General features: G+C 35.7%; 1 protein-coding gene across 2 annotated transcripts in view; it reads left to right on the forward strand.

Moving 5' to 3' along the window:
* dok6 (docking protein 6) overlaps nt 1-16536 on the forward strand; it is a 107079-nt gene that overhangs the window by 79835 nt on the left and 10708 nt on the right. For both annotated transcript variants that reach the window (XM_077244488.1, XM_077244489.1), the window contains exons 5-7: nt 1373-1562; nt 1964-2102; nt 4108-4216. In XM_077244488.1, coding sequence (XP_077100603.1) covers nt 1373-1562; nt 1964-2102; nt 4108-4216 — 438 coding nt within the window. The remainder of the gene's footprint in view (nt 1-1372; nt 1563-1963; nt 2103-4107; nt 4217-16536) is intronic.

Below are 16536 nucleotides of genomic sequence, written 5' to 3' on the forward strand. Positions count from 1 at the left end.
CCAAGCTGTTTTAGATGTCTGGTAATATGACAGCTGAATGGACTGTACCGCCACAGTCGTTGCCCTTTTTTAAGCAAATGTAATTATTATTAAAAGAAATTTCAATCAAACAGCAGTCGGCAACCTTTTCAAATCTGTTAAAGAAACTGTTTACCCTGTTATGAATTTTCTTCCACACAAATCATGATGAACTTCTATGAGTCATTTACTTAAACCACTTCGTTTTGTCAACCTACTTAATATAAATCCCTAGGTCTGTTGGGTGAGCTTCATCTATGCTTGTATTAAAATATATTAAACAACATTTCTGCAAAAATAGTCCAACATTTTTTGACAACCCCAACCCCTTCAGCTTCATGGCTCCATTCTGGCATATAACGCCCACTTTTAGTGATTTAATAAATTCCCAATGAAAAAAAAGTCAATTCCTATTCTACTTTTTTTTTCCGCATTAAATATCCTGTTTTACTTGGTAATACTAATGGAAGTAAAATGAGCTGTGAACACAATTTTGATAAATATATTACATTATATATAATATAATATAAAATGTATAATATTATATAATACATATGTATTATAATCTTGTATATAATATTATCTTGTCACATTATTTGCATGTGGTGATTACAAAATAATTAAAGCGTATATAAATAATTTTTATAAGAGTAAATTAAGTATTCTATTTAAATGGTTTTCATTTTATTTTATTTATCAACAAACCCCCAGTCTTTTCACATTATTTGCATGCTGTTAATGCAAAATTATTAAAACGTATATAACCCCATTTTTATAAGATCAAATTATGTTTTTTGTCTAAAATTTATATTTTAATGGTTTTAATTGTTTATTTATTTATTAATTTATTCAATTTATTATACATTAATTTTTTATCAAATCAGGAATCTCCCAGTCTTGTCAATTTATTTGCATATTGTTAATGCAAAATAATTCAAACGTATATAAATCTTTTTCATGAGATCAAAAGAAGTGTGATTTTTACGGGTTTTAATTGTTTATTTTATTTATTTATTTAATTTTTAATTAAATTTTTAATGTGAAATTTTTTTTTATCAACAAACCCCCAGTCTTAATTTGGATGTTGTTAATGCAAATTAATTGAAACGTGTATATACATCCTATTTATAAGAGCAAATTAAGTTTTAAGTCTAAAATTTCTTGTTTATTTTAATAAATAGAACATTGTTTTTTTTATTTATTTATCAAATCAATAAACATCCAGTCTTGTAACATTTATTTTATTTTAATTGTGGTTTTAATTTTTGTTTTTTTTGTTTTTTTGTTATCTCAACAAACCCCAAATCCGCAGTTCTTATGACTTTTAATTAATTATTTATGTATTTATTTCCAGAGAGATTTAATGTTTACTTGATGCCTACCCCAAACCTGGACATCTATGGAGAGTGCACAATGCAGATCACCCATGAAAACATCTACCTTTGGGACGTTCATAATGCCAGAGTCAAGCTGGTCATGTGGCCGCTCAACTCCCTGAGGAGATACGGCAGAGACTCAACCTGGTTCACATTTGAGTCCGGGAGGTATGTGAACGCCATTCGATTCTAGTTGGGTTTGCTTTTGTCTGAGAAGATGTTTTCATCCTAAATCCAATAGTCCTGATTCTGCTGCTCTGCATATTGATTCGCTGATTCATGAAGGTGCTCCACATTTAACATAAGCTTTCCCTTACAGGCTGCCCTTAAAGTGTACTCTAACTGTTCAGCCTATTACAAGAAGTGTGTGAGTACTCAAATCTAATAGAAGCAACAATGCTTAGGGGTGTGTGTGTGTGTGTGTGTGTGTGTGTGTGTGTGTGTGTGTGTGTGTGTGTGTGTGTGTGTGTGTGTGTGTGTGTGTGTGTGTGTGTGTGTGTGTGTGTGTGTGTGTGTGTGTGTGTGTGTGTGTGTGTGTGTGCGCGTGCATGTGTGTTGTGCTTTTACAGGATGTGTGATACAGGGGAGGGTTTGTTCACGTTCCAGACCAGAGAAGGTGAGATGATCTATCAGAGAGTTCACTCTGCCACTCTGTCCATCGCTGAGCAACATGAACGCATGATGATGGAGATGGAGAAGAGCTCACAGGTATGGTAAAACTTCACATCTCAAAACTCTATAGGGCACACCGGGGCGAAAGGGCATTTCTTATTTAGTATTTTATAACAATTTGCTGTGTGTATTATTCTGTAATATTAGTAAAGCATATTTTACAACTGAGTGTTAATTTTAGTGTTTCTGGGGTTCTTTATTAATTTAGCATTGATAAAATTGCTAAAATTATAACCTCCATGCGCACAGAAGATGCTTCCTATCTTTTTAACATTTGACAGTTACTGGAAAACCTATGGATTCAATCACCTAATAGAAAATTTAAAAAAATATTTTTTTAAATACTCAATTAATTACTGTTCAAAATTTTGGGTCAGTAAGATTTTTTTTATATATATATATATAAATTAAAATGTTTATTTAGCAAGGACATATTAAATTGATAAAAGTTACATTTTTAATGTTATAAAAGGTTTTTACTTCAAATAAATGCTGCATCACGGTTTCCAAAATAAATAAATAAATAAATAAATAAATAATAATTAAGCAGCACAACTGTTTTTAACATTGATAATAATAAATGTTTGGGGCGGCAGTGGCTCAGTGGTTCATGTAGATTGCCTACAAACCGAATGGTTGGTGGTTCGATCCCCAGTTCCACCTGACCAAGTGTCGAGGTGTCCATGAGCAAGACACCTAACCCCAGCTGCTCCCGACGAGCTGGATGGCCCTTGCATGGCTGACACCGCTGTCGGTGTGTGAATGAGTGAGTGAATGGGTGAATGAGAGGCAAATATGTAAAGCGCTTTGGTGGCCATTGGGTCTGTTAAAAGTGCTATATAAATGCAGTCCATTTACCATCCATTTACCAAATGTTTCTCGAGCCAAATCAGCATATTAGAATGATTTCTGAAGGATCATGTGACACTGAAGACTGGAGTAAGGATGCTGAAAATTCAGCTATCACAGGAATAAATTACTTTTCAAAATATATATATAAAAATAAAAAACAGATATTTTAAATTGAAATAATATTTCACAATATTACAGACTTGATAGGCACAAGAGGCGTTAAAAAATATTAAGAAAACTTAAAACAAAAGTTTACTGACCCCAAAATTTGAATGGTATTGTATATGTGATTATATCAGAGATTCATGTATGGTACAAACGTCTACAACATAAAAAAATGACTACTTAAATAGGATTCCTCTAAGTCTTCCCATGTCCTTGCTTGTACAGCACGCAGGTCACAGAACACTGTAGGTCGAATATCTTTAAAAATGATGCGCTTATGTGTTCCTATAGCTCAACTGGTAAAGCATGACGTTATTAGCAACATCAAGGTCAAGTATATGATTCCCATATACACACACATACTGATAAAAAGCATACCTTCAGCTGCAACTGAAGTCGCTTTGGATAAAAGCGTCTACCAATGTACATGTAAATGGATTAGAGATGCAATACACCAACTGAAATAACAGCCTCAAGAGGTTTTCATCATTCAAAGCTCTCTGCATCTAAACAGTAATGCCTTCAAATGTGATCTTGCCATTTTTATTGTCAGCAAATCACTGAAAGCACATTTTGGATATTTCTCTGTAACCTCCTGAAGCTAGCGAGGTTGATGAATCGTTCAGTCGCCTGACGCGGATGGTCTTTCCTGCACTATTTAAATCTGGCTGGCAGTGAATCTGTGCTGTCATCTCTAAGGCCTTCAGTGGAGGCTGATGAGACTTGACCATATGGCCTTCCACTCAGATCTCGCATTCAGGACCCCTGCCAAAAAATGCTGCTTGCTCTGAAATCTTGATTTAGAGTCCCGCTACGAGTATTATTTGTTCGAATTTACGAAATTCTCTTAAAATACTGCCATAATGCCATCACACTCCACCTGTCATCTGTAATGATCAAAACAGCCTAATGCTGTTTACTGCGAGTCTCGGTCTTTGAAATCCTCTCAGTGTAAGGCCTTTCCGAGCAATTTGACTGGAAATATAACCAATGTAACCCAATGATTTTCTGCTCTGCCTCACAGACTCTTTCAAACGAGAGCACATTAACAAAGTCGATATCTCTCCCGCGAAGCGCTTACTGGCACCACATCACGCGTCAGAACAGCGTGGGAGACATCTGCAATTACCAAGGTAAGACAGAGCTCTTTCCCACTCCACAGCTCAGTTAAAACAGCATCTTTAAATGTTCGCCGTACTTACGAGGGTGACGATTTCATCTGAAGCTCCATTTGGTACATTTATAAATCGGTGAGCAACACTGGCCCTTTCACTTGGGTAAAGCAATAATATGGCAACACATTTGTTGTGCATGTACTAGCGCTACGTGCTCTTTTACATCCCACTGCCTTTTCTCGAGTAGTGTTTTGTAAGACGGTTTGAATGTGGTGCTGCATTAGTCTAGCTGGGAATCAAACTGGTGGATTTAATTCAATATTTTAAGTGAACATAAATTAAGCATGGAAGGTTTCCATAGTGATTTTGCATTACCAGTGAAGCTGTGTTTCAGCATAGGGAGCAGATTTGCATAAAGTAGCTGATGAACATGAATTCATCTTATTAAAACAATTGTGTCAGCAAAACCTTACTGTATTTGTTTATTAAAACATTTTGATGCTTGTCCTGTTATGCTAACAAATAAATTCATACTGCATTTTAAAGTGGAATATGCTTACATCACATTTATTCTTTATTCTTTAAAATAAACAATGCACATTAATTAACATGATGAGCACTCAAGTCCATGATGTAAATGTGCCAGATTTAGCCATACAGGCTCATTTTCATCTGTAGTACCTGGCAGGTTGATGGTAAAGAAAAGTACATAAGTACATAAAAACATGAAAAATCATATAAAAACACATTCCAGCAAACATAGCCATAACCAGAGCATATTGACACACAATTACTTTAAATAAAAGGAGATAGAAACAAGCCACTACTCCAAATTATGAAGGCATGTTTGATTTTCCAATAACCACTGTTTGTTTTATCGATGCAGAAAAAGATGTACTATTTCTTAATTATGTAGGTATAGTATTCCAGGTATGTGCAGCTCTATTATAGGAAAAGGCTGACTGCCCGAAAGCACTTCTACTAGGTGTTATTGTACAATCCCCTCTAGTAGTGTTTCTAGTAGATGAGTTAGGATTAGGGCTGGGGCGGTATGGATTTTTTCTAACCGCGGTTGAAAAGCAAGATTTTCCCGCGATATGGCGGTAAACCGCTTTAAATAGCCATTCGTTTTGTATAAATTGTACCTTAATTTTAATCACTGTTTCATTAACTAATTGCCTGGAATTAAGAAATAAGAAGCAAATAGCAGACATAGGGGAGCGTGGGGCACAACCTAACGCGGGGTTAAATGTAACGCGGACCTTTTACATAATTAGTCAGGATCAAGCGGGGTGTGTTTCCGCTCTTTTTCTCCTGATGCCAGAAGACGCTCTCCCGCGAATTTGTGGAAAGTTTTGATAAGATTTCGTGAAGATACTGGACAAAGAGAGTTTTGACACCATGCAAGTAAATTTTTTCATCATAGGTTTTTTTCTGTTTCTGAGTGTGGTGTGTACGTCACCAAATCCAACTTTATCTGACATTAATCACTGTCTTGTTGGCTAAAACATAGCACCGTTTTGAAACATGTCAGCAACTCCTAGCAACTGTTAGCTAGGCTTAAAATATTTTTTACACAGCGGGGATAGTTGTAGCACAGTGTTACAACTAAGCCGCCAAGTGTACAATGATAATCAAATGAAAACGGGAGCCACACAACGTTTCAGGTTTGAGTATTTATTTATATATTTAACTTTGTTGGACTTTCACGAACATTTTTTTTTTTAGTTTACTATGCATTGATCACTTGTTTAGCCTGTTTTCAATGCAATAAACCATCAATTTTGTTTATTTTAAGCTCGTTTTATTATTTTAACTGTTATTATTATTGATAATAATAATTTCACATGCAGCTGCCACACACAAATGTAATTCAATTGCAATTACAATATTTGATGATTTTATTTATTTATTTATTTATTGCCAAACTGTGCAGCCCTTTCCTATATCTCTATCCATGATATTGATCCATAACAGAATGATGATTGGATTAGGGATGGATGTATGGATATCTATCTATACAGATGCACAAACAATATCAAACTATACAGATACAATAGTACTGAATGGTGTGTGTTTCACACAAGTGTTACAACTAACCCCTCTGTCTGTTACAATTAACCCCGCATATGGGGTAAGTTGTAACATTTAGACTTCTGTCACTTTCAGTGCAACTGTACGGAAATGGTAGGTCCTAGAAAAAAACTTTGTGTTCATTTGTAGCAGAGATGTGTATGTTGCTTGTGTAAAAAGAAAGATGAATCTAACTTAATTATTTTTTTAATAATTGAGCCAAAACCAAAATGTGTTAGGTTGTGCCCTGCTCTCCCCTATAATCAGGAGGACGTGGAAGCGCAGGTGGGATCTCTTGCGCGTAAACTGGAGCTCGTCTCATAAATGATCCGAAACTCGGCGTAGGCTGGGCCTAAATGTCTACTTTTAAACTAAATTCAAAACGAAATGATAACGTTTTAGTCTACAGTAGCCTAGTCAGGTAAGGTCAGGTTTGCCGATGTGTGTTATAGGCTATTTACTTATTCATATTTATCCCTGGGCGCCGATCGGAGACGGAGTTCACCGCTGATATTCTGGGGATACAGCATAGCCAATATACTAGGGACTTTAACCTTTAAATATCTTTGCTGCATTGGACCAATGTTCTTTCTAGAACAGCCAAGAGCTTTCTAGCCTCGCGACAGCAGCGCCTCGCATTGCTCATAGACCTTAAAACAGTCAGCGCCGCGGATGCGGTTTCGAAAATTTATCAAAAACGTTGGTACGGGTGGATGGCGGACAGATGATGAGTTTTGTGATGCGGTTGCGGATGAAATAATAATAGCCTATCCGCGCATCTGTAATACGAATGGAATGTTATTATGCGTCATGGAACATTGCGCGCCTCAACTAGCGAAAGGTCGGATTTGCTCCATCTTTTGATGATAAGTTTTGTTTAGAAAACCTTGAATCCATGTAAGCCGCAATATCATTATACATAATCCATGTCAATAGAATCAATGAATCCATGTCATTAGACACAACGTGCACACGTGCAGGCCAAGGTTTTTTTTTTGTTTTTTTCGCGGTGATGACGGTGACGAGCTCAGACCCGCGGTTGGAGTCACGTGACCGCGGTATTGCGGTAATGCGGTAACCGTCCCAGCCCTAGTTAGGATTTTGTCTATTAAAGTCATTAAGTGGAGGTGGGGCAATACTGTGCACAATTTTATATCATATTTTCCTAGTTTAAAAAGTCTTTCTGTTGATTGTAATGTAGTCCCACCTTGTCATGCGTCAAGCTGGTAAGGCAGTTATTCATATGTGAAAAGATCATGGTATTGATGTGTAATTTTGAGGCCTCAGTGGTTAAATTATTTCTAAAAATGTATCAAATTTACCAGATTAAATACAATTTAATTCACACGTTTTTTTTTATTGTTTTTTAAACGTAAGTTTACATTTACATTTATTCATTTAGCTGACGCTTTTGTCCAAAGCCACTTACAATTGCTATATATGTCAGAGGTTGCACGCCTCTGGATTAACTAGGGGTTAAGTGTCTTGCTCAGGTAGGGCTGTCGCGATAACAATATTGCAGTACCGCGCTACTGACAGGAAAACCGCAGAGGAATGCAAGTAACCGCAGAAACCGCGAACCGCGTTTTCTTTTTTCATAAGGCCACCCTTCGTAGTTCGTACCATGTGTATTGAATGTTAAATAAGTTAATAATGATAACAAGACTGTTTATCATGGTGATTTGTACAGAGGATTCGTGGATTTGGACTTAAGCCTAAACAGACAGTGAATGAGATCGACTGAGCGCGTGCGATTACTTGCGTCTGTCTTTAAAGTCAAGTCATGTATATTCGTGAAAAAGTTGCCGTTTCCAAGGAAAGCGAAATATTTGTTGTAGGCTATCATCCTTTTAACGTGTAAGGGTATTTACCATGAATGGTGTCAGCATTACACAGCGCGAGGAAGCCGTGGGGGGAAAGCAGCGAGTCACGCATTGAATCAAAGCCATTGGTCTCTATTAAGTGAAGCATTGCTTCAGCTTTGCCCAAAAGTGAATAATTGCTGGCCAGCTGAGCCTTGAAAAGTGGAGCTCAAAGTTAAAAAATAATTAACACCTTGTTTCATTACAGCATTCATTTAAGGAATCAGCTTTTTTGAACGTTTTCGTTGAACGAACGGTTTAATGACTCAGAGTCAGACAGTCCGTTGGCGTAACAATGTAACTGCGCGCTGAGTGACAGTCTTTCAATGCGCAGAGACGCTGTTTAGTTTCGGTTACATTGGTTACATTGTTTTTGTGTATGCTGACCACATCATAACACGTATTTATATAGCAACAAATAAATATAAATAAATAAATGGCGGTAAAACCGCATACCGCGCTATTGAGCCACTCAAAATTACCGCAAGGGAAATTCCTTCACCGCGACAGCCCTAAGCTCAGGGACACATTGGTGTCTCACAGTGGATTTGAACCTGAGTCTCTCACTCGCACCAAAGGCATGTGTCTTATCCAATGCGCCATCACCAACCACAAGTTGTAAATCTATCTAAACATTTATACTCATGGACTACTGATACTATTACATCTGGACCTGGATCTCTACAGTATTTGCAGACTTTGATAGAAACAAAACAGTTTTACTAACATTAAAAACATGAATTTATTACCCCGACTTGCTTTTTGCTTTTAGCATGCATGTATATTACCGTATCATTAGCATAGATGTAACAATTAACAGTAGATGCACAAACGTAGGTAGGTCATTAATATACAAACTGAATAACAAAGGACCCAATATTGAACCTTGAGGTACACCAACAGAATTAGAAACTATTTGTGAAGTCTTATGGCCTACCCGGACACTGTTTTCTATCAGCAAAGTATGATCTTATCCATTTAATTACCTCTGGTGAGAAATTATAATTTGATAACTTATTAATTAAAATCTCATGATTTACTCTCTATCAAAGTCTTTATTTAAATCTAGATAGACAGCTCCCACCACACCTCCTTTGTCCAATTTAGATTTTATATTTTCTAAAAGAAAACAATTTGCAGTTTCTGTAGAATGATTTTCAGTTTTGTAGAATGACTTTCAAAACCCAAATTGCATCGGATGTAATGAGAATGGAGTACTATTAAAATGTGATAGTATCTTTTCAGAAATCAATTTTTCTGCAGGATACTAATTGGTCTATAATTGATACTAGCCATGTGATCACCTGATTTAAACACTGATGTAATTATTGCAGTTTTCCAAGCACTTGGAAACACTCCCTCATTTATAGACCAATTAACAATTTTGAAAATAGGAGGAAAGAGTGCCATTATATAGGGTTTAAAAAATATACTATATACATAATTTGCCCTTGAACTATTAATAGAGGAAATAACCGTGTACTTTAGAATTAGTCAGTTCTCTAAAATTCAAAATAGGAGCATTAAAAGATAAAGTCTTGCTGCATGGACAAAATGCACCATACAATTATCATAAAAGTAGTTTGTTTGACTTTTTTCTAAGTCTTCAGAAGCTCTTTAATAGCTTTGTGTGAGGAAAATACCACATTTAAGTTAAGATTCACTAAAACTTTCATTGTATGGATAAGAACATCTTGGACAGTATTTATTGTACAGTAAATACTCATTTTTGTTTAACTGAAAACCACCATACAGATTCAGGGAATATTTACAGATTTTATTTTTATTTTTGAACTTTTCTTTTAAACACACATTTGTATTACTCATGTAAACCACTCACTGATGCACATTTAAATCAATGTTAAAAAAATATATTTTGCATCTTGCATTTTGGGCGCAAACTGGTTTCCATTGATTTTCCTTTTCTTTTTCCACGGCTCCTTTTTAGCTAATGCTTTTGAGAGTTGGATTGAAAGCTTGTGTATAGGTCCATGTGCTCCGGGGACATGTAGCATTAGGGAAATGATGTGTCCATCTGCTTCAAGAGAGATGAGTTAATCTGCCTGGACGCCACATGGGTTTGCTGCTTCTGTCTCTGTCAAACTGTCAAAACCATCCGTTGTCTTATTATGCGAATAACCTGTGTTTTTACTGTTACGCAATTTCACAAGACACAAGCAGGAAATTTGAACATATGAACACACACAAACAGATTATTGGCTATAATGGCAAGATATTTGCGTCCCTAATCAGTGAAAAAATGTTTTGAGGCAGCTCCAGATGCTGATGTATCTGGCTCTGAGGCAGCCAGCCTTAAAACCTGTCTCGTCCATCATTGTGGCATTCCCATTGTTGAGATGTTAGCCTGATATAGTGAATGTTCCCCCTCCTCACCAGCTTCCCTCAGAAATACAAATTCAGCAGAATGCTGCTTTTTTTTTCAATGAATAAATTGAGTGCATCACCATGTTGAAGGACGGTGTTTAGGTTGAAGAGTCAATGAAGGCGTGCGCCTTCCGTGAGAGGAAAATGGAAATATTATAAAGATCTCTGCCGTGCAACAGCACACTCCTTACGAATTGTGCTGAATAGAGGACTTTGCCACCTGCGTAGGATGGCATGTACAGCATAAGATGCTTTTTTTTAATCAATCAGCATGCATATGAACAACCCACCGCACTGCTGTGTACGATAATATACCGTTCATGGCATAAATCTAATCATTCACACTTGAAGAATGGATTCTAAATCAATGAACAAAGATGGATCGGTGACAGCTGGTCATTAACAGACAATATGTAATGTTCAGTATGTTCATTTAACTGCTCATTAGATTGTGTACATTATTGCAATATTACATTGAACAGCTTTTAAAAACGTTTCAATAAAATAAGTTTTATAAAAAAAAACTTTTTAAAAATGTTTATTAATTAAATGTTTATTGTTTTTTGTGTGTATAGTTGTTAATTGTATCACAAATTAAACATTAGTATTAAATAATAACTATTTATTAAGTAATAAATAATAAAAAATGTACACTACTGTTCAAGAGTTTGAGATCAGATTTAAAAGATTTAAAAGGATGCATTTAATTGATCAAAAGTGACAGTAAAGACATTTATAATGTTAAAAAAAAATCTATTTAAAATAAATGCTGTTCTTTTGAACTTTGTTCACAATGAATCCTGAAAAAATGTATCATGGTTTCCACAAAAATATTAAGCAAAACTGATTTTACATAATAATATGAAATGATTGAACACAAAATCAGCATTTTAGAATGATTTCTGAAGGATCATGTGACACTGAAGTAATGATGATGAAAATTCAACTTTGCCATGAATTAATCACATTTTAACACACAGTATATTAAAATGGATTTTAAACTAACTAAATTAACTTTTACTGTATTTTTGTTCAAATAATTGCAGTCTTGTGCATATCATTTTCAAAAATATTGTAAAATCCGGGATGGTCCAGTAACAAATAAAAATGGTAAATGGACTGCATTTATATAGCGCTTTAACAGACCCAATGGCCACCAAAGCGCTTTACATATTTGCCTCTCATTCACCCATTCACTCACTCATTCACACCGACGGCGGTATCAGCCATGCAAGGCGCCATCCAGCTCGTCGGGAGCAGCTGGGGTTAGGTGTCTTGCTCATGGACACCTCGACACTTGGTCAGGTGGAACCGGTGATCGAACCACCAACCTTTTCGGTTTGTAGACAACCTACATGAACCACTGAGCCACTGCCGCCCCATGCAACAAACATCCTACTAACTATAAGTAATTTTGCAACTACATGTCAACTAACTCTCATTAGAGTATTAGTAGACTGTTAGGTTAGGGTTATTAGAATAAGTTGACATGTAGTTGCAAAGTTACTTTTAGAAAGTAGAATGTATGATTGTGGACCATCAAAATAAAGTGTTAGCAGATATTAAGCACACAGTCTACTAATACTCAAAGTTGCAAAGTTACTTATAAAGTTACTTAAAGTTACTTATAACACATAGTTGCAAAGTTACTTATAGTTAGTAGAATGACTTAGTAGAGTGAACCATCAAAATAAAGTGTTGCCAAAAATCTTACTGTCCCCAGACGTTTGAAGCGTAGTGTGTAAATCAGTTTAATGACATTTCTAACTATTAGAATCTACATCAACTAATTTACATTATTCAACCAAAAATGAAGAAAAAAAAGAATCTGATGATATTATTAATGAAGGTTATTATAATGTAATGCATTACAATATAAAGATGAATATCTGCTCTTTAATTGTTTACAGTAAGTTCTCCAGCTAATATCCACATCTAGCAGGAAAGAACATGACTTCCTGCCACTTTGTGAATGAGAAATAATGCCTGGAAAGTGTTGTGCTGATGTTCATTCAGTCACAGCTCAGGTGAAATATAGAAAACAGGGGCCAAACTGGCAGCGTACATTTGGTCACAGGATACATTTTTAGTCAGCAGCTATGGATTTGCTGACTCACATAATATGAGTCATACTGTATGTATTCTGTTAAAAACGGATCACCTACTTCCGCTCCTTCCAAGACATGTAGCACAATTTATAATTAACCTGATAGTCTTGCAGTTCTTGTATATGACTTTAACTACCTCAGAGTAGGTGAAATAACAATGGCATAATAATGTCTTTGAATTTATTTGGGCTTTTTCAGAATATTTTGATATGTGCAATATTTTTGATATGATGGGGTGTTGATGGCGCAGTGGATAAGACAAATGCCTTTGGTGTGAGACACCTGGGTTCGAATCCACTGCAAGACACCAATGTGTCCCTGAGCAAGACACTTAACCCCTAGTTGCTTCAGAGGCGTGCGACCTCTGAAATATAGCAATTTTTAAGACGCTTTGGATAAAAGCGTCAGCTAAATGAATAAATGTAAATGTAATGTGCAAGTACCTGATGATAATTCGATTGAATTTTTTTTTTTTTTCATTAATCGACAGCTCTATTTAGAGTCATACTTAGGCACATGTGGAACATGCACATTTGCGATGTGGAAAACACATGAACTTCAACTCCAGAGCTGATCTGAGAGTCACTTCACCAGGATTTTACCATTTCATCTAATAAAACTATCATCATATAAACACAGAAACTCACAGGTACAACCCACCAAATTATAACGGAAATATATTACTATTGTATTAGAATGTATTTTTCAATGTAATAATGATAATACTTATTTTGCACTTTTTCATGTTATAAACAGTAAAACTGTTGTGCAGCACTTTCAACAATTTTATGAATTCAGTTAAATTTGACAAGCTTTTTGATTTATTAAAATTTAATAAAAATGGTAAACACAAAAAAGGGAATTTGGAATTCTAAAAATGTGTATGCTAAAATATATATATATATATATATATATATATATATATATATATATATATATATATATATATATATATATATATATATATATATATATATATATTTGTGTGTTTGTAAAATTGAAAACATAAAGAAAAAGGTATTTTTATTTTCAAGTTAATTTTTTTTGTGCTGTGTCATACTATATACGCTATACATTAGGCATCCTCAAATAGCGGACCACAGTCCGTTTCCAGGTTCCAACCGGACCACGAGATATAATGACAACATCAACACCATTTTACCTTTTCTACAGTTAAATGTGAGCAGTGTCTCAAAACAATGGAGCGGTTTACACCACAAGTAGTCTGGGACCTTTCAGCACCACGTATATCCTCTAATATTTGTATCTAGAGCCAAACATGCTTCATTCAAGCCTTGCGCATTGCTTCTCTCTCCCGCTAAAGGCCCTAAAGCGGCACATTAAAGGGATAGTTTTTGGGATAGTTTCCCAAAAATGAAAATTCTGTCATAATTTACTATCACTCAACCTGTATGAGCTTCTTACTTCTGTTGAACATGAAAGAAGATATTTAATATGAATGTTGATAACCAGACAGTTGACGGTAGCCATTTACTTCCATTTTCTCCCCTACTATGGACGTCAATGGCTACTGTCAACTTTATACATACTATGCTATTGTGTAGCTTTAAATTACACCACTATAGAAAGCTCCCCATGTATCATAATTATATACTGTAGTATACCATAATTACAGTTACAATGAACTGTTAGCAGAGAGCAAATGCACACACATTCATATGAAACATTTCCTGACACGCACACAGTCTCACACACATTGGGTTTTTTGTGAAGACGTGATTTTTCTACTATACAAACTTTACATTATATCCCTTACCTGGAAAACACACACACACACACACACACACACACACACACACACACACACACACACACACACACACACACACACACACACACACACACACACACACACACACACACACACACACACACACACACACACACACACACACACACACACACACAGCTTTGTTTTTGTGATTTGTGAGGACATTCCATAGGCGTAATGGTTTTTATACTGGACAAACTGTATATTCTATCCCGTTACACTGCCCCTATCCCTAAACCTACCCATCACTCGAGACATTCTGCATTTTTACATTTTTAATAAAACACTGCTTAGTATGTTTTTAAATCCATTTGAAATATGAGGACTCATGAAATGTCCTCATATTTCACGTTCAAGTTGTAATACCAGTGTAATACCCATGTCATTATACACATTTGTGTCCTCACAAATCACAAAAACAAACACACACACACACACACACACACACACACACACAAACACAGACAGACAGACAGACACAGACACACACACACATTCTCCAGGACACCTGCACTAAGCACATGGTTGTCTGGATTTGAGCTGAGCGAGTCCAGTCCATATACACACTCAAAAATGCCCATCTTCGCATTCCTCACCATCTCGCTAATCTGAAATCAATACACAACAGACCCAATCTGTGCGCCTCCCTGCCAGACAGAACGTTCCCAGCACCTCTAACCTAGCAGTGATGATATAAAGAGGCTTTTCTGGAAGATTCAGACAAGAGTAGAACGGAGAGAGCTTTTCTTATTATATAAACATGCTCACACGCTGTGCTCTGGTCTTGGGGACGCTCTGGAGTGGTTTGATAAGCCTGATCAGTCCCATGTGTGTCCCTTTGACCAGCTGAAACTTGCTTTTCTACTGATTGGGCCTCGTCTGTTCCCTGTCAAAGATTGTGCTACTGTGTGTGTGTGTGTGTGTGTGTGTGTTGAATCTTTCCTTCAGCAAAATATTGAGTAGGCGTACTTTTGCAGAAGCATTGTGCTGTTGCTCTAATGTACAACAGCTACAGCTGCTCTTGTGAACTAGGATTACTTATTATTTTCTGATAATGGCCGTACCTGTATTAGCCATAAATTGTTATTTCATGTAAACAATGCATAAAGCCAATGAGTATACATAACTGGTAGCTGACATTAAATTATGACAAATTGGTGGCATGCTATACTCCAACTAGAACTATTTTATCATTTTTATTTTACATTATTAGTTGAGAGATGAAACTGAATATTTGTACTTTTAACAACGCATTTGTTGCACCACATGGTTATTTAAATAAACAGAGTAAACAAATGAATTGCATCTAAAATATGTATATCATCTAGAAGATATAAACATAAAAATATAACATCAAGTCGGGGGAAAGATTCATGGACCTGTTATTTGTCATCTTCCCCATTATAGACTTTTGAAAATGGAGGCTTTTGCTTAAAACCTTTTCCTCTGCCTTCATTAGTTTGGCTCATTTACTTTGGCCTTTAGGTTTGTAATCACCTTGCGGAGAGTGGTTGTCTGGTGATGGCAGGTTATATGTTAGCAGCAGATTGCGCTTGATGTAAATTAACTTTCAGAGCAGGAGAATGGGAGTTTACTAATGCATAGAAATACATAGTGGAAAAATGTTTTTCCCAGTCAAATTGATTTAATTCATTCATTCATATATATATATATATATATATATATATATATATATATATATATATATATATATATATATATATATATATATATATATATATATATATGTACCCAGTAGCGGCTCCTGACAGTGAATGTATCTTCGGCGGATTCTTGGACTAAACATTTTGCAAGCTTTATTTTCTAATCGCTGAACACATGTTGAACACTTTTGGGAGAGGATGCGTTATTCTGCCTGACAACCTGTTATTCTGCCTGCTCTCATGTTGACTGACAGGCTTTAAGTACAATGACACATGCATAGAATGCTATTTAAAATGACCTTAATGTAGTATTTATTGCCAGCACAGAGCTACATTCGCATAGGCACATTTAAACTAAAGGGTTTATACTTTCATTAATTTGATACGCTACTCAGGACGATCAGTAATGCCAACTAGTTATTGACCTGATGCAGACTAATATACACTTAGCTGA

The sequence above is a fragment of the Siphateles boraxobius genome, unplaced genomic scaffold (assembly GCF_051911475.1).
Source record: "Siphateles boraxobius isolate OS27281-9 unplaced genomic scaffold, OSU_SipBor_1 26, whole genome shotgun sequence".
NCBI lineage: Eukaryota > Metazoa > Chordata > Actinopteri > Cypriniformes > Leuciscidae > Siphateles > Siphateles boraxobius.